This window comes from Pristis pectinata, chromosome 4 (assembly GCF_009764475.1).
Source record: "Pristis pectinata isolate sPriPec2 chromosome 4, sPriPec2.1.pri, whole genome shotgun sequence".
In the NCBI taxonomy this organism is placed as follows: domain Eukaryota; kingdom Metazoa; phylum Chordata; class Chondrichthyes; order Rhinopristiformes; family Pristidae; genus Pristis; species Pristis pectinata.
In genome coordinates, this window is record NC_067408.1 from 1,263,094 (window position 1) to 1,290,965 (window position 27,872).

Here is a 27,872-nt window from a genome sequence, read left to right on the forward strand (position 1 = left end):
CAACCCTATCCCCCACCACCTCCCCCTCCCCCTCCCCCCTCACTGGCCTCGCTCGTCTACAGGGGTAACAGTTGGGGTTCCTGTGGAGCCCCCCCCCCCCGGTCCATAGTTGGGAGGGGGATGGCTCCACCCACCAGTGAGGGTGTCCCGAGTGGGGAGTGAGGTAGAATGGGGCTGGTGATCTGGTTCGGTGACCCTGGGCTGGGGAGGTGTTTGGGTGGGGGGTTGAACCGGGACTCCTCCAGGGTTGGGGTGTTCTTTGGAGCCACACTGTATCCGGGAGGGGGTGGGGGCGGGGTGGAGGTGACCACTGTATCCAGTGGGGGAGGGGCAATGGCCACACAGGATCCAGAGGGGGTGATGGCCACACTGAATCCAGAGGGGGAGGGATGGCTGCACTGTATCCAGAGGTGGGAGGGGACAACCACGCTGTATCCAGAGGGGGAGGCAGCCGCACTGGATCCCTGTGTTTGCTGATGGCTCTGGTAACTCCCGGCACTCTCTCCCCTACAGGTTCAGGCTCCTCCCGCCCCCGTGTCACCGACCCCAGGCTCCCAACCAGAGGCAGGTTTCCTGGTCTGATCGTTCCTGCCTCCACCCAGTCTCTCTCCAGCGGGCTGCGGGGTCTCTCGCTCCCAGCTCCCCGCCTCTCGCCGAGCGGTCTGACCGGAGACGGGAGCTGCCCTCCGAGAGCTCGGCCTGGCCAGTGGAGTGATCAGTCAGGCAGCGGTGGGCGTCGCGGACAGCCTGGGACCACACATCAGGGCTCTGGCGGAGAGCCTAGCACCCCTTCCATCCCCTCCCTCCTGGTGTCCCCTGGACTGGGAACTGTCCTGGACCTGGTGTGGAGCGTCTGGGTGAACAGGACCCCCTCGCACACGATGGTTTGGTAACCTGTGGGTGTGCAAAGTGTGTAAAGAGTGCGCGGATGTAGGGGCGAGTGTGCACGGTGCGGCCAGGAGCTGCCTGGCGGGTCTGCACAGCCGCAGTCGGTCCGTGCGTTCACCCCGCGGGGATTCCCTCGCCAGTGACAGCATCGCGGGAGCCAGAACTCGCTGCCTGAAACGGTGGGGGGAGAGGGGCAGAGGGGCTCGATGGGCCAAATGGCCTTCTGCTCTGAGTGGTGACTGGGGATCAGTTGGCAGGGTTTTCCGGTTGTTGGGATGCTCTGGGAAGGCCGATGGAAGCTGGAATAACTCATCGCCTCAGGGGAGGCAGACCTTTTCGCTCCAGGAACAAGGGCGGATCCGCTGGCCGTAGAGGGTTCTCCGGATTCCTGGAACGTTGCGTCTGGTGGAGGCTCATCCTTCAAATAAGGTCCAGCGTATTCCTGATGTAAATAAATTCTTGCTTGTACCCATTCCTGGGTGGATTTGTACATGGGCAGTTTCACATCGAACATGGAACAGTACAGCACAGTACAGGCCCTTCAGCCCACCATGTTGTGCCGACCCATATAAACCTACTCCATGATCAATCTAACCCTTCCCTCCTACACAGCCCATAACCCTCCATTTTCCTTACATTCATGTGTCTACCTAAGAGTCTCTTAAATGTCCCTGTTGTATCAGCTTCTATACCACCACCTCCCCGGCAGTGTGTTCCAGGCACCCACCGCTCTCTGTGTAAAAACCTACGTCTGACATCTCCCCTGAACATTCCTCCTCTGACCTTAAACAGATGTCCTCTGGTATTGGACATTGCCGCCCTGGGGAAAAGGTGCTGGCTGCCCACTCTATGCCCCTCATAATCTTATACACCTCTATCAAGTCCACTGAGTCAGTGTGGGTGGAAGTCAGAAACAGGAAGGGAGCAATCACCCTATTGGGAGTATTCTACAGACCCCCCCCAATAGCAGCAGAGACACTGAGGAGCAGAACTTCCCTAATATTGATTGGCACCTCCTTAGTGTAAAGGGGATAGATGGGGCAGAGTTTGTTCGGTGTGTCCAGGAAGGATTCCTGACACAGTATGTGGACAGGCTGACTAGAGGAAAGGCCATACTGGACCTGGTACTGGGCAATGAGCCTGATCAGGTTTCAGATCTCTCGGTGGGAGAGCATTTTGGAGACAGTGACCATAACTCCTTGACCTTTACCATAGCCTTGGAGAACTGGGAACAGATGTTCTTGGGGGAAGTGCACAGCAGAAATGTGGAGGTTAAGGAATGCTTGCATGGGGCTCTGGATAGGTTTGTCCCATTGAGGCAGGGCAAGGATGGTAGAGTGAAGGAACCGTGGTTGACACGAGACAGAGAATATCTTATCAAGAGGAAGAAAGAAGCCTACCTGAGGTTTGGAAAGCATGGATCAGACAGGGCTCTGGAGAGTTACAAGGTAGCCAGGAGGGAGCTTAAGAACGGACTTAGGAGAGCTAGGAGGGGGCATGAGAAGTCTTATTAATAATTATTATTAACTCTGACCTTAAACAGATGTCCTCTGGTATTGGCCATTGCCACCCTGGGGAAAAGGTGCTGGCTGCCCACTCTATCTATTGCCCTCATAATCTTATACACCTCTATCAAGTGGCCTCTCATCCTGTGTCACTCCAAAGAGAAAAGCCCGAGCTCACTCAACCTTTCCACATAAGACATGCTCTCCGATCCAGGCAGCATCCTGGTAAATCTCCTCTGCACCCTCTCTAAAGCTTCCACATCCTTCCTATAATGAGGTGACCAGAACTGAGCCAGGGGGTGGTGGGTGTGTGGAACGAGCTGCCAGAGGAGGTGGTAGAGGTGGGGACAAGTACAATGTTTAAAAGACTCTTGGACAGGTCCATGGAATTTTACCCAGAGAGTGGTTGGTGCATGGAACGTGCTGCCTGGGGTAGTGGTGGAGGCTGATACATTGGTCAAGTTCAAAAGATTGTTAGATAAGCATATGGAGGAATTTAAGATAGGGGGATATGTGGGAGGAAGGAGTTAGATAGTCCTAGACGAGGTTTAAAGGTCGGCACAACATGGTGGGCTGAAGGGCCTGTATTGTGCTGTACTGTTCTATTAACGTGACAGTCCGATCGGGAATTTTGGGGAAACCTCTTTCCCCTGGGAATGGGGAAGGGCTGGTCCCAACAGAGGGGTTTAAGGGGAAGCTGGACAGGCACCCCAGAGCAGGAAGGGAGAGAAGAGGTGAGGGGAGGAGGCTGGAGATTGGTATGGAGCAGAAGTAGCACAGAACAGAGGGGCCGATTGGCCTGTTCCACTGCTTGACACTCCATGTCACTTGAAGCGTCCTTGGAGCTGGAGCTGAGTCAGGTCCCGGGCATGAGTTGGGGTTGTTCCAGCTCGCCCTGGGGACACCAGGAAGCTGGAGATGGGCGGGAGCACAAGGAGCGACTGCCTTTCTCGGGGTGAACCTGGTCAGAGAGTTAGACCGGCCCAGCTGGTCCACACTGACCAAGTTATCCACCCAAGCCAGCGTTTGGCCCATGTCCCTCTGAACCTTTCCTGTCTGGGCACCTGTCCAAATGTCCATTGTAACTGTACCCGCCTCCTCTGGCAGCTCGTTCCACACACCCACCTCCCTCTGTGTGAAAAAACGGCCCCTTGGGTCCCTTTTAAATCTTTCCCCTTTCACCCTAAACCTGTGCCCTCTAGTGTTAGACTCCCCAATGCTGAGGAAGACAATGACCATCCACCCTTTCGACGCCCCTCACCGTTTTATAAAATGATTTTTATTAATGACTTGAATGAGGGGGTGGAAGGCTGGGTTAGCAAGTTTGCAGACGACTCAAAGATCAGTGGTGTGGACAGTGTGGAGGGCTGTCGGAGCTTACAGAGGGATATTGATAGGATGCAGAGCTGGGCTGAGAAGTGGCAGATGGAGTTCAATCCAGAGAAGTGTGAGGTGGTACACTTTGGCAGGACAAACTCCAAGGCGGAGTACAAGGTAAATGGCAGGATTCTGGGCAGTGTGGAGGAGCAGAGGGATCTGGGGATTCATATCCACAGATCACTGAAAGTTGCCTCACAGGTGGATAGGGTAGTTAAGAAAGTTTATGGGATGTTAGCTTTCATAAATTGTGGGATTGAGTTTAAGAGCCGCAAGGTAATGATGCAGCTCTACAAAACTCTGGTTAGACCACACTTGGAGTACTGTGTCCAGTTCTGGTCACCTCATTATAGGAAGGATGTGGGGGCGTTGGAAAGGGTGCAGAGGAGATTTACCAGGATGCTGCCTGGATTAGAGAGTATGGATTATGAGGAGAGACTAAAGGAGCTAGGGCTGTTCTCATTGGAGAGGAGGAGGATGAGAGGAGACATGATAGAGGTGTACAAAATATTGAGGAATAGATAGAGTGGACAGCCAGTGCCTCTTCCCCAGGGCACCAATGCTCAATACAAGAGGGCATGGCTTTAAGGTAATGGGTGGGAAGTTCAAGGGAGATATCAGAGGGAGGTTTTTCACCCAGAGAGTGGTTGGGGCGTGGAATGTGCTGCCTGGTTCTATGGTTCTAAACCTCTATAAGGTCACCCCTCAGCCTCCATCGCGCCAGGGAAACAGTCCCAGCCTATCCAGTCTCTCCTTAGAACTCAATCCCTCCAGTCCCGGCAACATCCTGGTGAATTTTTCTGCCCCCTCTCCAGCTTAATGACATCCTTCCTATAGCCGGGCGACCAGAACTGTGCACAATGCTCCAAGTGTGGTCTCGCTAACTCCGGTGCTCGATGCTCCGTCCATTGAAGGCCAAGCAGGAGGTGCAGGGAGCACCACCACCTGCAGGTTCCCCTCCAAGTCACACACCATCCTGACTTTGAACTCTCACCGGCCCTTCCCCGTCCCTGACATCCGGTTGAGATCACTGTCACCTTCTGAAGTGCTGTTGGGACTGGGCAATAACTGGTTGCCCCACCAGTCATGCTCAGACCCCGAAAAATGAACGTGTAGGAATATAAGAAAGAAGAAGAGGCCATTCAGCCTCCCTCGGTCCCATTTCCCTGCACTGTCCCCATATCCCCCGCCCCTTCCCTTATATCCGGGCATCTCTGCATTGATGTTTTGCACAATGATCGAGTTTCCAGGGGAGGGAATCCCAAAGATTCACCGACCTTTGAGAGGAGAAATTTTTCACTTCAGTCCTAAATAGCCAAGCCTTCATTTCCAAGACTGAATAAACAGATGCATTGCAGTGTGTACAAATTTACTGGCTGCCGTGTTACGGGTGTTGCAGTGTCTGGAGGAGACGCGAGAGATTCTGCTGATGCTGGAATCTGGAGCAACACACAAGCAGCTGGAGGAACTCAGCGGGTCGGGCAGCATCTGTGGAGGGAGATGGACAGTTGATGTTTCAGGTCAAGACCCTGCATCACATCCTGAGGAAGGGTCTCAACCTGAAACATCGACTGTCCATCTCCCTCCACAGACGCCGCCCGACCCGCTGAGTGACTGCAGGAGTTGTCTGAATCTGTTGCCCCATTAAGTGAGACCGTACTGAGGGATTCTGTCCCTGCAGGACACCAGGTGATGATCCTGTACATTCATGGGTCCATCGTGCACCGAGTGTTTTATTCCAGAGTTATTTCATTACTTTATCCAATTTCAATTCCCCAGCGGACACTTGATTTGAACGTGTCGCTGGAGCAGATATGAGCGAAAGCTGCTTATTGGGAGGGTGCGGAGTTCTGGAAAACTCTCTGAAAATGCAGATCGACCTTGTTCATTTACGGTCCTACACTAACACCCTCACAGCCATTGGGATGTTTCCAACTCTGGGAGTATCCCGGAGATCCCAAGTATTGAAGATTATTGCACGGGAGAATAAATGCTGGGCTGTAAAAACAGGGTGGGTTCATTCGGCTTCTGTTTATTAGATCCAAAGATGGATATGAAGTGCGGATGTAGAAAATATGGTTTCATTTTGGGAGATTAAACCAGGGTAGGACTTAGAGAAGGAATGATAGCACCCTGTGGATTGTTCTAGAACAGAGAGACTGAGGGGTACAGGTACACAGTTCCCTGAAAGTAGTGTCACAGGTAGACGGTGGTGAAGTGGTGTTCGGCACGCTGGCCTTCATTGGTCAGGGTATTGAGTACAGACATTGAAACGTTGTGTTACAGCTGTGCAAGTCATTGGTGAGACCACACCTGGAGTGTTGTGTGCAGTTCTGGCCATTACAGAGACTTGACTGTCAAAAGGGCAGGAATGGCTGCTGGATATTCCAGGGTTCAGCTGTTTCAAAGGGGACAGGGACGGAGGTAAAAGAGGTGGGGGAGCGGCTTTGCTGATCAGGGACAGTGTCACAGCTGTAGAAAGGGAGGATGTCCTGGAGGGATCGTCCACTGAGTCAGTGTGGGTGGAAGTCAGAAACAGGAAGGGAGCGATCACTCTATTGGGAGTATTCTACAGACCCCCCAATAGCAGCAGAGACACTGAGGAGCAGAACTTCCCTAATATTGATTGGCACCTCCTTAGTGTAAAGGGGATAGACGGGGCAGAGTTTGTTCGGTGTGTCCAGGAAGGATTCCTGACACAGTATGTGGACAGGCTGACTAGAGGAAAGGCCATACTGGACCTGGTACAAGGCAATGAGCCTGATCAGGTTTCAGATCTCTCGGTGGGAGGGCATTTTGGAGACAGTGACCATAACTCCTTGGCCTTTACCATAGCCTTGGAGAACTGGGAACAGATATTCTTGGGGGAAGTACACAACAGAAATGTGGAGGTTGTTTAAGGAATACTTGCATGGGGCTCTGGATAAGTTTGTCCCATTGAGGCAGGGTAAGGATGGTAGAGCGAAGGAACCGTGGTTGACACGAGATGTAGAATATCTTGTCAAGAGGAAGAAAAAAGTTTACCCAAGGTTTAGAGAGCATGGATCAGACAGGGCTCTGGAGAGTTACAAGGTAGCCAGGAGGGAGCTCAAGAATGTACTGAGGAGAGCTAGGAGGGGGCATGAGAAGTCCTTGGCGAGTAGGATTAACAAAAACCCCAAGGTGTTCTACACATATGAGAAGAATAGGAGGGTGACTAGAGTGAGGGTAGGACCGATCAGGGATAAAAGAGGAAACCTGTGCCTGGAGTCGGAAGAGGTAGGGGAGGTCCTTAATGAATACTTTGCTTCAGTATTCACCAGAGAGAGAGACCTTGACGTTTGTGAGGATGGCGTACGACAGGCTGATACGCTGGGGCATGTCGACGTGAGGAAAGAGGATGTGCTGGAATTTTGGAAAAACATTAGGATAGATAAGTCACCGGGGCCGGACGGGATATATCCAAGGTTATTACGGGAAGCGAGGGAAGAGACTGCTGCACCTTTGACAATTATCTTTGCATCCTCACTGGCCACAGGAGTAGTGCCAGATGATTGGAGGGTGGCAAATGTTGTTCCTTTGTTCAAGAAAGGGAGTAAGGATAACCCTGGGAATTATAGACCAGTGAGTCTTACTTCAGTGGTGGGCAAATTACTGGAGAAGATTCTTAGACACAGGATTTATGGGCATTTGGAGAAGCATAGGCTGATTAGGGACAGTCAGCATGGCTTTGTGAGGGGCAGGTCGTGCCTCACGAGCCTGATTGAATTCTTTGAGGATGTGACAAAGCACATTGATGAAGGTAGAGCAGTGGATGTGGTGTACATGGATTTTAGTAAGGTGTTTGATAAGGTTCCTCATGGAAGGCTCATTCAGAAAGTCAGGAGGCATGGGATCCAGGGTAATTTGGCTGTGTGGATTCAGAATTGGCTCGTCCATAGCAGGTGGTGGTAGATGGAGAGTATTCTGTCTGGAGGTTTGTGACCAGTGGTGTCCTGCAGGGATCTGTTCTGGGACCCCTGCTCTTTGTGATTTTTATAAATGACTTGGATGAGGATATGGAAGGGTGGGTTAGTAAGTTTGCAGATGACACAAAGGTTGGTGGTGTTGTGGATAGTGTAGAAGGTTGCTGTAGGTTACAACAGGACATTGATAGGATGCAGAGCTGGGCTGAGAAGTGGCAGATGGAGTTCAACCCAGATAACTGTGAAGTGATACACTTTGGAAGATCAAATTCGAAGGCAGAATACAAGGTTAATGGCAGGACTCTTAGCAGTGTGGAGGAACAGAGGGATCTTCAGGTCCACACCCATAGATCCCTCAAGGTTGCTGCGCAGGTTGATAGGGTTGTTATTGGTATTGGTTTATTATTGTCACTTGTACCGAGGTACAGTGAAAAACTTGTCTTACAAACCGATCGTACAGGTCAATTCATTACACAGTGCAGTTACATTGAGTTAGTACAGAGCGCATTGATGTAGTACAGGTAAAAACAATAACAGTACAGAGTAAAGTGTCACAGCTACAGAGAAAGTGCAGTGCAATGAGGTGCAAGGTCACAACAAGGTAGATCGTGAGGTCAGAGTCCATCTCATTGTATAAGGGAACCATTCAATAGTCTTATCACAGTGGGGTAGAAGCTGTCCTTAAGTCTGGTGGTACGTGCCCTCAGGCTCCTGTATCTTCTACCTGATGGAAGAGGAGAGAAGAGAGAATGTCCCGGGTGGGTGGGGTCTTTGATTATGCTGGCTGCTTCACCAAGACAACGAGAGGTAAAGACAGAGTCCAAGGAGGGGAGGCTGGTGTCCGTGATGCGCTGGGTTGTGTCCACAACTCTCTGCAGCTTCTTGCAGTCCTGGGCAGAGCAGTTGCCGTACCAAGCCGTGATACACCCAGATAGGATGCTTTCTGTGGTGCATCGGTAAAAGTTGGTGAGAGTCAAAGGGGACAAACCAAATTTCTTTAGCCTCCTGAGGAAGTAGAGGCGCTGGTGAGCTTTCTGGCCGTGGTATCTACGTGATTTGACCAGGACAGGCTGTTGGTGTTAAGAAGCCGTATGGTGTGTTGGCCTTCATTAGTAGGGGGATTGAGTTCAAGAGCCACGAGGTAATATTGCAGCTCTATAGAAGTCTGGTTAGACCACACTTGGAGTATTGTGTTCAGTTCTGGTCACCTCAATATAGAAAGGATGTAGAAGCTTTAGAGAGGGTGCAGAGGAGATTTACCAGGATGTTGCCTGGATTGGAGAGCATGTCCCATGAGGATAGGTTGAGCGAGCTGGGGCTTTTCTCTTTGGAGAGGAGGAGAATGAGAGGTGACTTGATAGAGGTGAACAAGATGATAAGAGGCATAGATCGAGTGGACAGTCAGAGACTTTTTCCCAGGGCAACAATGGCTAACATGAGGGGGCATAATTTTAAGGTGATTGGAGGAAGGTATAAGGGGGATGTCAGGGGTAAGTTTTTTTTTACACAGAGAGTGGTGGGTGTGTGGAACGCACTGCCGGCAGAGGTTGTGGGGGCAGATACATTAGGGACATTTAAGAGACTCTTAGACACATCCATGATAGCGAGATGGGGGTCTATGTGGGAGGGAAGGGTTGGATAGGTCTTAGAGCAGGATAAAATGTTGGCACAACATTGTGGGCTGAAGAGCCTGTACTGCGCTGTTGTGTTCTATGTTCTGGTCGCCTAGCTATAGGAAGGGTGTCATTAAGCTGGAAAAGGTGCAAAAAAGATCCTCGAGCTTGTTTCCGGGACTGGAAGGCTCGAGTTATGAGAGACTGGACGGGCCGGGACTGTTTTCCCTGGAGCAGAGGAGGCTGAGGGGCGACTTTATAGAGGTTTATAAAATCAGGAGGGGCTTCGATGGGGTGAATGGTCACAGACTTTTCCCCGGGGAGGGGAGTCTAAATCTAGAGGGCACAGGTTTAAGGTGAGAGGGGAAAGATTTAAAGGGGACCTGAGGGGCAAGTTTGTTCACACAGAGGGTGGTGGGTGTGTGGAACGAGCTGCCAGAGGAGGTGGGAGAGGTGGGTACAGTTACGTTCATAAGACATTTGTTCAGGTTCATGGGTGGGAAAGGTTTAAGAGGGATAATCCCACAGACAACTGGGATGAGACAGGTTCGCAACTTGGCCGGCATGGACGTTGTGTGGCAGGGGCAGTTTCCGTGCAGTATTACTGTGAGAGTGGAGAATTGACCAGTGAGACATTTATGGTCTGATCTGTGTCCATGTGGTGTCGGGCAGAGCAACACAGATGGACAGGTTGTGTGACATCAGCTTCACAAACTTTGGGAGACTTCAGATTCCAAAGGGTTAATTTCCTAACCATAAAATGATTACAATCTTTATTCATTCACAGGACGAGGGGCTTCACTTGGTGCCCACCTGCTGCTGGATGAGCACCTCGTGGGGCCGTCTCAGAGGCTGGTTCAAACTGACGACAGAGCAGTGGTTCTGGCGTCAGACGGAGACCGGCCAGGGTTAGACCGGTCGCGCTCAGACTGGCCGAGCTCCTCCCCCGTGGGACGTCTGTGATCAGATGGACCTTTACCACAGGCCCAGTGGCTTCAGGGTCAGCTGCCTGGACCTTGGCTTCGTGCTTTGGTTCAGTGACTGTTCTGGGCTGCGGGTGGGAACTGTGGTGTGAGACAACCACTGCTCTGGGCTGTGGGTGAGGGGGAGGCGTGAGATGGTGAGGGGGGGATGGGTGGGTAAGGGTGGGGAGGTGGGGGGTGAGTAGGTGCCCCTCAACAGTCTCTGAAGCCAACCCAGCTGGAATGCATACAGGTTGCCTTGTGACTCTTAACACAGAGCTCACCACAGCCACATCTGAAACCCAGAGCTCACCACAGTTCCACTGTTACCCTGAGCTCACTACAGGCCCATTGTTACCCTGAGCTCACTACAGGCCCCCAGTAACCCCGAGCTCACCACAGTCCCCCTGTGACCCCGAGCTAACCACAGGCCCACTGTGACCCCGAGCTCACCACAGGCCCACTGTTACCCTGAGCTCACCACAGGCCCACTGTTACCCCGAGCTCACCACAGGCCCCCTGTGACCCCGAGCTCACCACAGGCCCCTTGTAACCCCGAGCTCACCACAGTCCCCCTGTGACCCCGAGCTCACCACAGCCCCCCTGTGACCCCGAGCTCACCACAGCCCCCCTGTGACCCCGAGCTCACCACAGCCCCCCTGTGACCCCGAGCTCACCACAGCCCCCCTGTGACCCCGAGCTCACCACAGTCCCCCTGTGACCCCGAGCTCACCACAGTCCCCCTGTGACCCCGAGCTCACCACAGTCCCCCTGTGACCCCGAGCTCACCACAGTCCCCCTGTGACCCCGAGCTCACCACAGTCCCCCTGTGACCCCGAGCTCACCACAGTCCCCCTGTGACCCCGAGCTCACCACAGGCCCACTGTGACCCCGAGCTCACCACAGGCCCACTGTGACCCCGAGCTCACCACAGGCCCACTGTGACCCCGAGCTCACCACAGGCCCCCTGTGACCCCGAGCTCACCACAGGCCCACTGTGACCCCGAGCTCACCACAGGCCCACTGTGACCCCGAGCTCACCACAGCCCCCCTGTGACCCCGAGCTCACCACAGCCCCCCTGTGACCCCGAGCTCACCACAGCCCCCCTGTGACCCCGAGCTCACCACAGCCCCCCTGTGACCCCGAGCTCACCACAGTCCCTCTTTGTGACCCCGAGCTCACCACAGTCCCTCTGTGACCCCGAGCTCACCACAGTCCCTCTGTGACCCCGAGCTCACCACAGTCCCTCTGTGACCCCGAGCTCACCACAGTCCCTCTGTGACCCCGAGCTCACCACAGTCCCTCTGTGACCCTGAGCTCACCACAGTCCCTGTAAACCTGGGGTCCCCGGAGCCCCCAGTCCTGGGCGAGGCAGACCACAGTCTCCTCTGTGCTGAACCTCGTGCAGCAGAGGTTTTGGTCCCCCTGGGGTCCGGGAACCTCAGGGAGAGGGTGGCCTCAGGTGGGGTCCTTCCCCTTCCAGCGATGGTTGTGGGGGGTGGGTGGGGTAACGTGCTGAGATCGCACTCGGATCCAGCCCCTCATGGTGTTTTGTAGTCTTCTGTCATCAACACCGGTCAGTCCGTGTGGGGCAAGGGAGGGCGTCCTGGGGCAGAGCAGAGAGCAGTACATCAGTGTCACACAGTCACCAATTTCACGCAGTGTCACACACTCACTAGTGTCACACAGGAGTACTGGTTCAGGCGCGCACCTATCACTGTTGCACATACACACACACACACACACACATGACTGTCACACACACACACGCGCACACACACACGCACACAGTCACACACTCATCAGTGTAAAACAGTGTTACACACACAGACCCTGGCAGACACACACACACCAGTGATGTCAAGTAACAGTGACAGCAGACTCTCACTGTGATCGAGAGAGAGATTGAGAAACAGATGGTGAGGAAGAAAAGGTGAAGCGGACAGACGAGAGGTGAGGTGAGGAGTGAGTGTGGGGTGAGCAAACCCACACCCGTCAGCTGTGTGCACATTAGACGCCAGTCACTCTCAATAATCATTAATTAGTTTCTCCCCCCCCCACGGATACTTTGAAAACCCACCTCAGGTGCAGGTCCCAGACTCCGAGACCAGTTCCGGTGAGCTCCGTCGAAGCCGGCTGACGGCGCCACGTGTGGTTTGGAAGCTGCCAGCGCCGTGTCCGCTCTTGGCCGATGGCTGGGGACGGACAGGAGACCTGATCCAGCTCAGGGTCTCCGGGCAGGGCAGCAGGAGGTGACGCCGGGCCCTACAGGAACCTGTGGCCTCAATCAGCCTCAGGGCCTGGCAGGAGAGCATATCCCCAGACCACAGGGAGGTCACAGTGACTGTGGACTCAGGAGATAATGAAAGGGGTGCAGGAAGCCCAACACAGTGGGAGCAGAGGGCGCTGCAGGTGCCCAGCAGGTCAGGCAGCATCTGTAGACGCAGGAATAGAGTTGATGTTTCAGGCAGCGTGGTGGCACAGCGGGTAGTGCTGCTGCCTCCCAGCCCCAGAGACCCGGGTTCGATCCCGACCTCTGGCGCTGTCTGTGTGGAGTTTGCACGTTCTCCCTGTGACCGGGTGGGTTTCCCCAGCTGCTGAGACCAGGAGAGACTGAACGAGACAAACGGTGGTGGTGCCGGCAGAGAGAGGGTGGGAGGGACACGAGGAGTCGGCCATTCGGCCCCTCCAGCCCGTTCTGTACGTGGTAGAAACTGGGAGTTGATGAAAGTGTGGGGAATATAAAAAAACGGGGTTAATGATTAATGTCAGATGAATGTAAATGTGTGGTTGACGGAGGGGGAGGGTGGTGGGGGAGGAGATGTTTCTGCGCTGTGTGTCTCTGTGAATCTCACCTTCAACAGAATTAGGAACAATCAGAAATAGAGAGGTTCTGTGGAGCAGGGGCGGGTGAGAGAACCTAACGGATACGAGAGAGACTGTATGGCACAAGTTTACAATAACAGCACGGACAGGTCCAGGGACAGGGGGTACGGGCCAAACGCAGGGAAATGGAACCAGCTCAGGTGGGAATCTTGGTCGGCATGAACCAGCTGGGCCGAAGGGCCTGTGCTGTGTGATTCTGGGACAAGTGGACGTGGTGCTGGTTGGGACAGGTGACGGGGTGTCCCCTCCGTACACAGAGGGAACCGTGTTAGTTGCTGGAACTCTGGAGCAGGCGACGGTGGTAGAAATGTTCGGTGGGTCAGGAAGTCACGGCAACGGTATGGGGTGTTGGGGGGACTGCACTCAGAGAACCGTGGACGGTTCTGGGCTCCTTTCCCAGAGAAAGGATGTACCTGCCACAGAGGGAGTGTGGACGGAGGGATGGGGGCAGAGACATCCTGGGACGGAGGGCTTGCAGTGTGAGGCGAGATCGAGGGGACTGGGGCTGGGTTGTCTGCAGGTTAGATCCACGAGGAGAGATCTCCTCAAGACGTACAAACCGGTTAAACCCGACAGGCTGGATGTGGGGAGACGTTTCCCCAGAGTGAAGAGGGAGGAGCAGGGGAACAGCTTCAGAATATGGGGTGGCCCAATAAAAACAGAGAGGACAGGGTTTCTTCACTGCAGGGTGGTGAACCTTGGAACTCTGCCCCAAGGACACACCCAAAGGTGGACAGAGCTGGCCGCTGGGGGAGGGAGGAACATGGTGCTGAGGCAGAATATCAGCTGTCAGCCTGAAGGGAGGAACAGTCTCTGTTTCCCGTGGCCCTCCCACCCTCTCCCTGCCGGTCGCAGAGACGTTCCCCATCTCCTCACCCTCCCACTCGGCAACCCGACCTGTTCCAGCTCCCCAGATCCGATCAAAGGTGGTTGGCCCGACCTGTTCGCTCTGTGCCTCTCCCCACAGATGCTGCCTGACCTGCCGAGTATCCCCAGCAACTCCCGGGGTTGATTTTGGGTTTCCAGTGTCCACTGTCCTTCAGCTTTTGCACCAGGTTTCATGGCACGACTGGGGAGTGCCCACGTTCCCCCTTCAGTGCCCATTGCACCTGTGTCTGGGCAGTGAGGGAGGGAGAGGAGGGTTGTGTGTGGATGGTTGGGGCGATGGGGTGAGGACCATACGGCGAGTGGAAGACACGACGACTCACCGCCAGGGGATGCTCCGAGACCCTGGAGCTCCCTGCTGCCTCCCTCTGGATCCCTCTCTGTCTCCTCTGTATGGGCTTGGACACACACCTCTTCCACTGGGAATGTGCTCAGCTCCTCCCCAGCTCGGCACCGTTCGATGCGAGTCACCCGAAATCTGCAGAGGGAAAACGTAAGAAGTCACAACACCGCAAGGGACCAGCAGAAAATCCCAGCTCAGTCACAGGGACCAGCACAGAATCCCAGCTCAGTCACAGGGGCCAGCACAGAATCACAGCTCAGTCACAGGGACCAGCAGAGTATCCCAGCTCAGTCACAGGGACCAGCACAGAATCACAGCTCAGTCACAGGGACCAGCAGAGTATCCCAGCTCAGTCACAGGGACCAGCACAGAATCCCAGCTCAGTCACAGGGACCAGCAGAGTATCCCAGCTCAGTCACAGGGACCAGCACAGAATCCCAGCTCAGTCACAAGGGCCAGCACAGAATCACAGCTCAGTCACAGGGACCAGCAGAGTATCCCAGCTCAGTCACAGGGACCAGCAGAGAATCCCAGCTGAGGTAATGAGGCAGCACGTTCTGGAAGACATTCCTGAAATGGAGTGGGTGTGTGCCTTGAAGCCAGGTGTGGGGTCCCGGTACGTGCTCGCACGGAGTGGGATGGGAGGACTACCTGCCCACGGAGAAGACGGTGACCTCCACCCTGGGAGCGCGGCCTTTAGCCCCCTGCGGCCAGTGGTCAGCGTGAGTCCTGCGCTGACTGCAATGCAGACACACTGAGCGGTTCTCTCCCACAGCGTCCGAGTGCACAGTGTGGTGGTGTGGGCTCTCAGCAAGGGGCGGTAGTGCAATCTTTTCTGGGAAGAATGGACTGTAAATAGAAACAGAAGCCTCTGGGTTAGACACAGGGTGAAGCTCCCCCCACACCGTCCCGTCACACACTCCCGGGGTCAGACACAGAGTGAAGCTCCCTCCGCACCGTCCCATCACACATTCCCAAGGCATTGAAACCAAGTCAAATCGAGGTAAGATACATGCAGTAAATGGTAGGGCATCAAGGAATGTTGATGAACAGAGAGACCTTGGGAGTTAAGTCCATAGTTCCCTGAGAGTGGCCACACTAGTGTGTTGTAGAAGACATATAACATCGTCAGGGCAGAGGATACAAGAGCTGGGTCGTCATGTTGCAACTTTACAAAACACTGGTCAGACCGCACTGGGTGCAGTTCTGGTCACCTCACCCCAGGGAGGGTGTGGTTGTGCTGGAGAGGGTGCAGAGGGCATTCCTCAGGGTGGTGCCGGGACAGGGGGACTTCAGTTATGGGGAGAGATCAGACAGGCTGGGCTTGTTCTCCTGGGAGTGAAGAAGGCCAAGAGTGAGCTGACAGATGTATAGATAGTGAGAGGCAGAGATAGGCAGCTGGTCTTCTCCCCACGGCAGGGGGTCAAAAACAAGAGGGCAGGGGCTTAAGGGGAGAGGGAGGAGGTTTAGATGGGACCTGAGGGGTGAGGATTTTACACCGAGACTGGGTGATATCTGGAACTCGCTGCCAGGAGGCGGTGGACTCAGGTACAGTCACTGCGTTTAGAGACATTTAGACAGACACAAACAGACAAGGCACAGAGGGATACGGACCTAGTGTGGGCAGTGGGGGTGGTGTAGCTGGGCAGAAGGTCAGCACAGACGTTCCACTCTGTGACTCTCTGCCGGTGTGACTCGGGGTAAGTTAGATACTCCTGACATATTGCGAATCTTGTAAAGCTGGAAACACGGGAGGGGATCCGGTTTGTACCGCGCGCCTCACAGGCAGTGGTTACGTGGTAACACTGGTGGTCTGGGTGTTCGTGAGACTGACCGATGGTTACTGTTTCCAGACCCAGTTCCACCCCCTCTCCTCACCCACCGTTAATCTATAGTCCTCCGGTCTCTGACCCATTAGCTCCCGGGCCTGCTGACCCCTGTATAATGGGGCAGCACTTCAGTGGGGTCGCTGCCTCCCAGCCCCAGAATCCCTGGTTTGACCCCGACCTCTGGCGCTGTCTGCGTGGAGTTTGCACACTCTCCCTGTGACCGCGTGGGTTTCCCCCAGGGGCTCCGGTTCCCTCCCACATCCCAACGACGCGCAGGTTGGTGGGTTAACTGGCTGCTGTCGATTATCTCTGGTAACCAGCAGGTTTTGTAAACGAGCACGTGAGAGCGGGTGGGTTGCAGAGAATGGAATTGATGGGATTGCTCTGAGAGCTGGCATACACTTGATGGGATGAATGGCCTCAGTCAACAACATCTGAAACGTTGACTGCTTTTGTCTCTCTGCAGCACTGCCCCAGGTTAATCGCCTGCCACTGGGGGTGATGCCTTCGGGAGCCTGGGCCCCGCTCTGGACCCCCTGCCCCCTCAGTCCACCTCCAGCCACGCTCCATGACAAGCTCTGGGTCTCGGACACGTGACTCAGGGCAGGTTCTGTTTATCCTTGCCATAGAGTGCGTGAAGGTTCATCAGACCGACTCCTGGGATGGTGGGACTCACGTACAGTCACAGAGTCACACAGCACGCAAACAGGCCCTTCGGCCCAACTGGTCCATGTTAACCCTGATGCCTATCTACACTAGTCCCATTTGCCTCATTAGATCCTTCGACACCTTCCCTCCTGTCCAAACACCTTTCCAACAAGGTAACTGTACCTGCCTCAGCACCTTCTCTGGCAGCCGGTCCCAGTAACCACCACCCTCTGCGTGAACATGAGGAGAGATTCCATCGATTAGGCCTGTATTCACACCACTGTCCAGACCAGATGAAGGGTCTCGACCTGAAATGTCCATTTCCCCCGACCTGCTGAGTTCCTCCAGCAGCTTGTTTGTTGTTCCAGATTCCTGCGTCTGCCGTCTCCTGTGTCTTCTATACTCAGTGCCCTGACTGATGAAGGCCATCGTGCCAAACACCTTCACCACCCTGTCTACCTGTGGGGCCACTTTCGGGGGACCATGCACCGTACCCCGAGGTCTCTCCGTTCTACAACACTCTCCAGGGTCCTGTCATTTACTCTGCAAGTTTCACTTCCCAAAATGCAACCCCTTGCACTTGTCCGAGTTAAACTCCATCTGCCACCCCTCTGCCCACTTCCCCAGGTCCTGCTGTAACCTGAGACAACCTTCCCCACTGTCCACCACACCACCAATTCTGGGGTCATCTGCACACTTACCAACCACGTTCAACAACGTTGTCATCCAAATCACTACTATAGATGACAACTGACCGTGGAGCCGCTGGTCACAGCCCTCACTACCACCCTCCTACCACCAAGCAACTTTGTCTGCGATTGGATAGGAACTGAAATTGCTGAAATACTCAGTGGATCAGGAAGTATTTTAACTGCGGTGGGCTCGATCTTCCTTCTCACCTGTGTGCCGGGGGTTTCATCTGTTCGTGTTCCTTCAGCATCTCCTTCAGTGCTTCTGCATTAGCTGGGGAACAGCACAAAGAGGGCGTCACCATGGCTACACACAAACGTTCACACAACCGCGGATAAGCAAAGACCCTCTGTACAGCCAGCCTCCCCGATGTAATGTGTCTCCCAATCCGCCCAGGTCCTGGTGACCACACTGGGGTAAAGTTTCTGGGAAATTCCTCTCTGCTCCAATTGAGACCATTCCAGGTCTCTGCATCCTGATCCTTGGGATCAGGGATGACCTCTGTTCTGGCTCTCACTTGAAGCAAGGCGCTGAATTACGCTTGGAGTGCCAAGGAACTTGTCATTGTAAATTGGAGGGAGTTCAGTTAAACCTATTCCGTATTTCCTTACAACAGAGGAGGCCATTCTGCCCATCGAGTCTATGCCGACTCACAAAGCAATCCCATTTCCTGTTAACTTTCCCTGTAACCCACTTTCCCCACATTCCCGTCACTTTCCCCAGATCCCACCCCTCACCCACACACTGGGGGCAATTTACAGCAGCAAATTACCCCACCGACCCGCACATCATTGGGATGTGGGAGGGAACCGGAGCACCCGGGGGAAACCCACACGGTCACAGGGAGAACATGCAAACTCCACACAGACAGCGCCCGAGGTCAGGATCGAACCTGGGTCTCTGGAGCTGTCAGGGAGGCAGCACTACCCACTGTTCCAACACCTTTGCTGTAAACACAAATGGTAGGTTTCCTTACAGAGTTAGAATCTAACCAAGGGTGCTCCTGTCCTCGGGCTGTTTGACGGGACAGTGTGGAGGCAGCTTTACATCAGAGACCCGTCTCCACCCCTGCAGAGGACCTCACCTTTGTTGTCTAAGATGCATTGCACAATTTGCCCAACCGTGTCCTGGTTTGGATCTTGACCACCTGCAGAGAAAGGTGAGCACACAGTGAAGAGTTTGATACAAGTCCACGCATTTCTATAGCACCTTGCACCACCTCAGGACGTTACCAAGCCGATGAAGTGTAACCACCAGCGTAAATCAGGAAGGTGGCAGCCTATTTGTACACAGCGAGGTCTCACAAGCAGTGAACATAGAACATTACAGCACAGTAAGGCCCTTCGGCCCACAATGTTGTGATGTTAATGTTTAGACCAGCTGTTCCCTTGCTGTTGGTTGTGGGGTGAAGGTGGCCCCAGGAGAACAGCCCTGCCCGCCCGAGATGAGATGGGGCCTTGGTCTAACACCTCAGCCTGACCCATGGAACCTACTGCTCTGGGATTGTCAGAGAATCAGTCCAAAGGAAGGAGGTTATTGAGACAGCAGGAGACCATTCAGCCCTTGGCCCTAGTCTAGCCCTCCATCACATCCCCCAACTCCTCTAACTCCTTTTTGCCTCATTCTCCTTAATAGTTTCTACCTCAAACATCTTAAATGTAATATTTGATTCTTCTAATTCAGCTTGAATTCTGGTGTGATTTTAGGGAACGGCCGTTGAAAATTCCTGTGTGCAGCAGCCTCAGACACTCGTTTGGTGCCTGTCTCTGTGGTGGTGCTCAGCTGACCAGGAGGTCATTCCCTGGGCAGTGATTTGGTGGCAGCCGGTACGGTTTCCTGCTCAGCCGGGAACACAGGCCAGTACGGCACAGGAACAGGCCCTTCCGCCCAGCACGTTATGCCGAACTAATTAATGACGCCTAACTAAACTAATCCCTTCTGCCTACATGATGTCCATCTGCCTCCAGTCTCTGCACATTGATGTCCCTGTCTAAGAGCCTCTTAAACCCCTCAATCGTATCTGCCTCCACCCCCACCCCTGGCAGCACATTCCAGGCACCCACCGCTCTCTGTGTGAAAAAAACTTGCCCCGCACATCTCCTTTAAACTTTCCCCCTCTCACCTTAAATGCACATCCTCTGGGATTGGACGTTTCCACCTGGGAAACTGCAGGTACTTTCCAGAGCTGTTGGACTGTGGAAAGAGCATTGTCTGCCTGTCCTGTCAGACACTGCAACTTCACGATCAGACCAAGCAGCAAGACAACCGACAGATTGAATCACACTCTTCCTTCACACCTGTGTCCCTGTGTCCCTGTCCCCGACCCAGTACTAGTTTTCACAAGATGTGAGAACACCATCCTCTTCCTCCACTGTGAGCCCAATGCGAGACAATCATTCAACGTGTTGGACAATTCCTTGTTTCCATGCGTGTGCGTGTTTCAGAGCCCTGCTCTGTTCCTGACCATCCTCCTCATCCCAATACAACTGCCGCACGTGTGTGTGGGCCCTGAGACCGAGGCTGCGGCCACAGGGCTGGACACTGACCCTGGGCTGCAGCAGCTGAGCCGGCCTCTGGCTGCAGCTCCCGGAACGTCCGGCAACGGTAGCCTTTCTCCTGCAGGATGTGACACAGCAGAATGCCCATCAGGCCCGTGACAAAGAAGGCCAGGATCACCAGGAAGATGGTGTAGAGGTTCTGCGGGCGTGGAGTCTCCTCTTCACCCCCATCATTCTCCATCCTGTGCACTTGTCTGAAAATAGAAAACGCTCCTTTCAGTGACAGATCGGTGGGGAGCACCCGGCACCCGGCGTTGTTACAGCACAGCTGGGCCAGCCCGCTTGTGCATTAGGGCAGTGTTGAACTATCTGATGCTCACTGCGGCAGCACCGTGAACGGCTGCTGCAACACACACACACACACACACACACACACACACACACACACACACACACAGAGGGATATACACAGACAAACGTACACACACACATACACACTCGGGGACACACACACAAGTACATACACAAACGTATACACAAACACACACACACACACACACACAGATGCACACACTTGGACACACACAGAGGTACATGCACAGACATATACACACACACACTCGGATGCACACACACACACACACACACACAAACGCGTGCACACAATCGGGGACACACACAGACACGCACACTCGGACACACACACAGAGGGATATACACAGACAAATGTGCACACACACGGGTGCACACACACGGATGCACACACTCAGACACACACACATGCATACTCGAACACATACACACACTGACGTGCACACTCAGACACACACACACAGACGTGCACACACACACTCAGATGCGCACAACCAGACACATACAGAAGGATATACAGAGACAAGCGTGCACACACACACACAAACACACGCATATACACAGACAAATGCACACGCACTCATGCACGCACACACTCACAGACATATACAGTCACAGACACACTCGTGTGTGTACATACAGACTACACACATCTACACACATGCACGTACATGGAGTAACACACATTTCTCACAAACATATACAAAATCACTTGCACGTATTCAAACACAGTAACTTTCACACACACCTTTACCAAATGGGATCGACTCAACCGACCTGGGAGCTCGATATGAGTGGTGGGCTCTCTGTGGTGGAGGGAGCCACTCGTAATCAAACGAAAGAGAGGCAGGATAAAGTGCTGAATGCTCGGTATTGATTTCGGCATCGAATTCGGAAAAGACAAATTCGACACCATCCCAGTCAACCTTGCAGAGTCCCTCCTCACAAATGTCTGGGACTGGTGCCTGAATCAGGAGAGATGTCCCAGAGACAGGTCAAGCAACAAGCTGACACCGTCATGCTCCCAAAATCAGACCTTACGGACAATGTGCCCCACTCTTCCTCACAATCCTTGGGTACATCGTGTTTCACTCGTAGGGCAGGTTCACCAAAGGCACGGTGCTCGAGAGTCACAGATTGGGACAACACAGAAACCAGGCCCTTTGGCCTGTCATGTCCAGACCGGCCTGATTGCCCATCTACACCATTCCCATTTGCCCGCATTAGGACCGGATCCTTCTACACCTTGCCTATTTCAGTCTATTTAAATGTCTCTTAAACGCAGTGAGTGTACCTGATTCCGCCACCTCCTCTGGCAGCGAGTTCCAGATATCACACACTCTCGGTGTAAAATACTCACCCCTCAGATCCCCATTAAACTCCCTTCCTCTCAGCCCTCTTGTTTGTGATAAAACCTCAACCTTAAACCTTTACCGTGGGAAAAAGATTTCGATTATCCACCCTATCTATGCCTCATAACTTCACACACCTCTACCAGGTCACCCCTCAGCCTCCTTCGCTCCAGGGAAAACAGTCCCAGCCGGTCTGACCTCTCCCCATCTTTGCCTTCCACCTTTACTGGAACAATGCTGGTCCTGAACTTTCTTTTAATAGACTCCCACTTGTTAGCTGCTGTTTTAGACCCACAGCCACTGCTCTGCACTACTTTCACCAGGTCCTCCCTCACATTGTTGAAATCAGCCTTCCTCTAATTCAAGACCTTAACTTGAGGACCAACCGTATCCCTTTGCATAACCACCCTGAAACTTACAGAATTATGGTCACTCTTCCCAAAGTGTTCCCTCACTCACACTTCCAACAGCTGCTGCTAAGACAAGGTTGGATGCTGGTCCCATCTCTGGAAGGACCATCTACATATTGTCTCAGAAGCCTTTCTCAGATGCATGCAATAAATTCTGCTCCATCTGAGCCCCTTGCACTAAGGCAATCTCAGTCACTATGGAGGCTCAGTGCTCTGGAGCGTCTGGACAGTAAAGACACCTACGTTAGACTATTGCTTATTGACTACAGCTCTGCCTTCAATTTATAATTCCAAGCAAACTCATCACCAGGCTCCGAGACCTGGGACTCAACACCTCCCTCTGCAACTGGATCCTTGACTTTCTAACAAACAGACCGCAATCAGTGAGGATAGGCAGCAATACCTCCGGCACGATTATTCTCAACACTGGTGCCCCACAAGGCTGCGTCCTCAGCCCTCTACTCTACTCCCTATACACTCATGGCTGTGTGGCCAGACTCTGCTCTAACTCCATCTACAAGTTTGCAGATGATACCACCGTTGTAGGCCGTATCTCAAACAGCGATGAGTCGGAGTACAGGAAGGAGATAGAGAGCTTAGTGGAATGGTGTCATGACAACAACCTTTCCCTCAATGTCAGCAAAACAAAAGAGCTGGTCATTGACCTCAGGAAAGGGGATGGTGTACACGCACCTGTCTACATCAATGGTGCTGAGGTCGAGAGTATTGAGAGCTTCAAGTTCCTGGGAGTGAACATCACCAACAGCCTGTCCTGGTCAAATCATGTAGATGTCACGGCCAAGAAAGCTCACCAGCGCCTCTACTTCCTCAGGAGGCTAAAGAAATTTGGTTTGTCCCCTTTGACCCTCAACAACTTTTACTGATGCACCATAGAAAGCATCCTATCCAGATGCATCACGGCTTGGTACGGCAACTGCTCTGCCCAGGACCACAAGAAACTGCAGAGAGTTGTGGACACAGCCCATCGCGTCACAGACAGCAGCCTCCCCTCCTTGGACTCTTGTCTTTACCTCTCGTTGTCTCAGTAAAGCAGCCAGCACAATCAAAGACCCCACCCACCCGGGTCATTCTCTCTCCTCCCCCCTCCCATCAGGCAGAAGATACAAAAGCCTGAGAGCACGGACCACCAGGCTCAAGGACAGCTTCTATCCCATGGTGATAAGATGATTGAACTGTTCCCTAGTATGATGAGATGGACTCTTGACCTCACAACTTACCTCGCTGTGACCTTGCAGCTTATTGTCTGCCTGCACTGCACTTTCTCTGTAACTGTGACACTTTACTCTGCATTCTGTATTGTTTTACCCTATACTGCCACAATGCACTGTGTAATGAATTGACCTGTATGATCAGTATGCAAGACAAGTTTTTCACTGGACCTTGGTACAAGCGACAATAATAAACCAATTCCAATTCCAATTCCAGATGCACCATAGAAAACATCCTATCTAGATGCACCACAGCTTGGTACCGTAACTGCTCTGCCATAGTCCATCACAGAAACCAGCCTCCCTTTCATTGACTCCGTCTACACCTCTCGCTGCCTCGGGAAAGCAGCCAACATGATCAAAGACCCCCACCCACCCCAGACATTCTCTCTTCTCCCCTCTTCCATCGGGCAGAAGATACTAAAGCCTGAAAATACGTACGATCAGGTTCAAGGACAGCTTCTACCCCACTGTTATCAGACTCTTGAATGGACTCTTGTATGATGAAGATGAACTCCTGACCTCAGAATCTACCTCGTCGTGGCCCTTGCACCTTATTGTCTGCCTGCACTGCACTTTCTCTGTAACTGTGACACTTTACTCTGCATTCTGTATTGTTTTCCCTTGTACTACCTCAATGCACTGTGGAATGAAATGATCTGAATGGGTGACATGCAAAGCAACGTTTTTCACTGGAACTCGGTACAGGTGACAACAATAAACCAATTACCACTACAGGGAAAGTTAAAATCCCCCACTGCTATAACCCTATTGCTGTGACCCCTTTCTTGGATCTGCTCACATATCTGTTCCTCCAATTTCCACTGACTATCAGGAGACCTACCATATAACACCAGCAAAGTGATCGGCCCTCTCTTATTGCCAGCTTCTCCCATACGGCTCAGTGACTGACTCCCCTCCCCGCCCCCGACTCCCCCCCAGCCAGGATATCGTCCCTCGGTACTGCCATCATGTTCTCCCTGGTCAGTGATGTGACTCTCCCTCCTTTCCTGCATTCCCCCCATCACATCTGAAACTTCCACAGCCTGGAACATTCAGCTGCCAGTCCTGCCATTCACGCAGCCACGTTTTGATGACCACAGTAATATCAGAATTCCACGTGCCGATCCCAGCTCTGCCTTACCCGTGGGGCTTCTTGCATTAAAGTAATGTAAATGCCAGCCCTCCCCTGCTCCCTCACCTGCCTCTCTGCCCTGCCCCCTGGATTTGCCTGATTGCCCTCCACATTTCCTCCCCACCAGCTGCACTCTTCTGCCTCCCACCCCCTGCCAAATTAGTTTCAACCCTCCCAAGTCATGTGAGCAAACCTCCCAGCAAGGATGTTAGTCCCCTTCCAGCTTAGGTGCAGCCTGTCCTTCTACAGGTCCCATTTCCCCCGGGGGTGATCCCAACAATCCAAGTACCGAAAGCCCGTCCTCCTGCACCCGCTCCTCAGCCACACATCCATCTGCCCTCTCCTCCCGTTTCTCCCCTCACCAGGGTGGCCCTGGAAGTAATCCTGGGATATGACCTCCTAGCTCCTGCTCTTAAACCTTCTGCCCTGCTCCCCAAATTCACCATGTAGGACCTCATCCCACTTTCTACCTGTGCTGTTCATACCAACCATGTACTACAAGCCCGGGCTGTTCTCCCTCCCCTGACCCTGGCATCAGGGAGGTGACAGACCATCCTGGAGACTCACTCTCAGCCACAGAAACGGCTGTGTGTTGCCCTCACTGACCAATCCCCCAGGACTGTTCCCTCCCCCGCTGGGCATCAGAGCCAGCTGCAGTGCCACAAACTCAGCTACTGTCACCAGGTTCCTCTGAGAGGCCGTTCCCCCAACCATATCCAACACGGTTTGAGAGGGGAACGACCACAGGGGCTCCTGCACTGCCTGCCCTTCCTGGTGGTCACTCCCCTCCTCTCTCTGTCCCTGCGATGTGACCATTCAGGAAATGTACTGTCTCCGCATTCCCAGATGTTCCGCAGTGAGTCCACCCATGGCTCCACCTGCTCTGAGAGGTCTGACAGCAGCTGGACACATCCTGCAGGTGGAGTCACCAAGGACATCGGGTGTCCCTCAGGACGAGCATCCCACTGCCCTGGCTCCACATCCTTTATCCCCAGTGCCTTCTATCACGAAGGACAAAAGAAACCTTATCTGTTCACGACTCACCCTCAACACCAAAGCCTGCACCTCGGCCTCAGCAGGTCAGAGGAGTAGGCCCTGGACTGACTCCAGACCCTGTGAAGTCTCAGGGCATCAGGGTGAACACGGTGTGGGAAACATCTCCTGATCACCACCCACTGCCCTCCCTCAGCTGCGTTGAGCTGGGAGAAGCAGTGAGAGTAACAAAGACACAGAATGTCCTCTGGGTGGGGTCTTCAACATTCTCACCAATCGACCTGTGACGGATTCATCTGTCCACCACAGCACTGGCGACCACTTCTCGGTCCCTGTGCGGCCAAAGTCCCGCCTTCACACTGAGGACAGCCTCGAACACCACGGTTGTGCTAAATGGAACAAACTCAGAACAGATCGGGCAGCTTGAGCATCAGAATGAAAACACTGCAGAGTTCAAAACCCAAGATAAAAACAGAAATGCTGGAAACACTCAGCAGGCCAGGAGATAAGAAAGTTACTGCTTCTGGTTGAAGTTCTTACTCAAGGTCTTTGACCTGAAACGTTGACTCTGTCTCTCTCCACAGACGCTGCCTGACCTGCCGAGTGTTTCCAGCATTTTCTTCTTTTTCTAGGAACTGGGCATCCATGAGGCACTGGAGCCCATCAGCAGCAGCAGAGATGTTCACCCCTCATGGCCCAACATGTCCCTCACTCCACCAGTAATGTCAACCAGCAGTTCAACCCTGATCCAACGAGGTGGATAAAGTAGATGGTGGGAGCAGCACCAGGTATAGAGACAAGGTGTTAGCACGGTGAAGCTGCAGGGGAGGACCAACCTGGTGGCTGAAGAGCAAAACCAGCACCCAACAGACAGAGAGATCTCAACACCAACGGATCGGGTGGAATCCTGCAGAATCTTGTCATGATCAATGGTGAACAATTGAACAGCCAACGAGAGGAGGCTCAGGAACACCGTCCTCCTCAGCGGTAGCAGTGCTAAACACCACTTGCAGCCACGTTCACCCAGAAAAGACAAGCAGACGATCCTTCTGCTTCCCCCACTGCACACTGGCCAGTCTTCAGCCAATTTGATTCACTCCATGTGATATCAACAAACATCTGAGGGCACTGGATGCAGCAGAGCTGCCCCTCCAATGTGTTAGCAGGACCAAACACACCCTCTCCCCTCCCCTCCCACCTTCCCAGAGGACCATTCCCGCCAGCTCCCCACCTCCATCTCCACTAACCCCACTCCCCTGCAGGAGACGTGACATCTGCTCTTTCACCTCTTCCTGTCCCAACATCCAGTGACCTAAACACTTCTGTTCAGGCTGCAAGTGTGACTCCCGGTTACCGTAACCCTCCCTCCCTCCCTCTCCCACTCTGACCTCTCCACCCGCTGCCTCTTGCACGGTTCCAACAAAGCTCATCACAACCTCCAGCGACGGCAGCTAGTCTTTCAGTGGGACACGTTACAGCCCTCTGGACCCAATGTCCCTCCACGTCAACAGCTCCTCCACGCCCATCCTTAATTTGCCTCACTACCCCCACCCCTCACCTTTTACCCTGCTCCATTAACCCTTCAGTGTTCAATCGCTTGTGCTTCACGTCCCAGCATGGACCTTCCTTTTGTTCACCTCCTCTCCCCAGTGATGTCCACATCCCACGTAGAGCTCTCCCTATGCAGAAAGCGGTTTCCACCGCTGAGCTCGGTCTGGGGAGACCCGTTATCAAACGGTAGAACTCTGAACCCCGTCAGCTCCTGACATTGGAATCTCTCACCTCACGGAGCACGTTTAAAATGTGCAGCTGTGGCCCGGCCGGTGTAAGTGGTCGGCAGGAAGGAGAACAGTGCACATCCCACCTCATCTGAGTGCAGGAAAGTTTGGCAGCAGGAAATCCACGCGAGTGCTCACAAAGTAATGAAGCAGCAGCAACGAGGGAAGTGTGAAACATCACACAGATGGCAATTCTTCACTGCACCAGAAATAAAAATCAAATTCATCGGGCGTGCCAGGAGGTATCTCTTTACACAGCATCAACCTTGACTTGCGTGAAGGACTGAATGTCAGCCTTACTCTGCATCCTCTCTGTGTTGACGTCAGAAGGCAGTGATCTGATTCCTCTGGGGAGTGGAGGAATGTTAATCCCCTGCACCTCAGCACACTTGGCTGTGTGCGAGAACCCCGGACTCAGCATCCTCTGCTCCCTGCCTCATTAACCTTGACCTGCCTCCGACCCCTGCAGTGGGTCAGGCTGCAGTAACCGGGTGCAGCTTCAGTCTCGCATTCACTGCGGGGTGTGGGCTGCCT

General features: G+C 53.5%; 2 protein-coding genes across 2 annotated transcripts in view; one reads left to right on the forward strand and one right to left on the reverse strand.

Annotated features, from left to right (window-relative positions):
* The window catches only part of LOC127569113 (F-BAR and double SH3 domains protein 1-like), a 47,570-nt gene extending 46,210 nt beyond the window's left edge, over positions 1-1,360 (forward strand). The window contains exon 20 of the mRNA XM_052013471.1: positions 514-1,360. Coding sequence (XP_051869431.1) covers positions 514-582 — 69 coding nt within the window. The 3' untranslated portion in view covers positions 583-1,360. The remainder of the gene's footprint in view (positions 1-513) is intronic.
* Positions 1,361-11,765: 10,405 nt separating this feature from the next.
* Positions 11,766-27,515, reverse strand: LOC127569121 (RELT-like protein 2). The gene is made up of 6 exons (XM_052013483.1): positions 27,343-27,515; positions 20,118-20,323; positions 18,656-18,718; positions 17,781-17,844; positions 14,385-14,539; positions 11,766-11,896 (listed from the first exon to the last, which is right to left on the reverse strand). Exons 2-6 carry the CDS (start codon positions 20,308-20,310, stop codon positions 11,868-11,870), a joined length of 504 nt encoding a protein of 167 aa, XP_051869443.1. The 5' UTR covers positions 20,311-20,323; positions 27,343-27,515; the 3' UTR covers positions 11,766-11,867.
* Positions 27,516-27,872: the final 357 nt, after the last annotated feature.

Bases quoted from the DNA above. Each gene is read 5' to 3' on its own strand.
- LOC127569121 (XM_052013483.1), bottom strand. From the start codon at position 20,310: ATGGAGAATGATGGGGGTGAAGAGGAGACTCCACGCCCGCAGAACCTC. The intron at 17,845-18,655 runs GTGAGGTCCTCT...GCTGTTCCCCAG, and splicing joins ATGCATCTTAGACAACAAAG to CTAATGCAGAAGCACTGAAG. The intron at 11,897-14,384 runs GTGAGTCGTCGT...GCTCTGCCCCAG, and splicing joins TCTCGGAGCATCCCCTGGCG to GACGCCCTCCCTTGCCCCAC.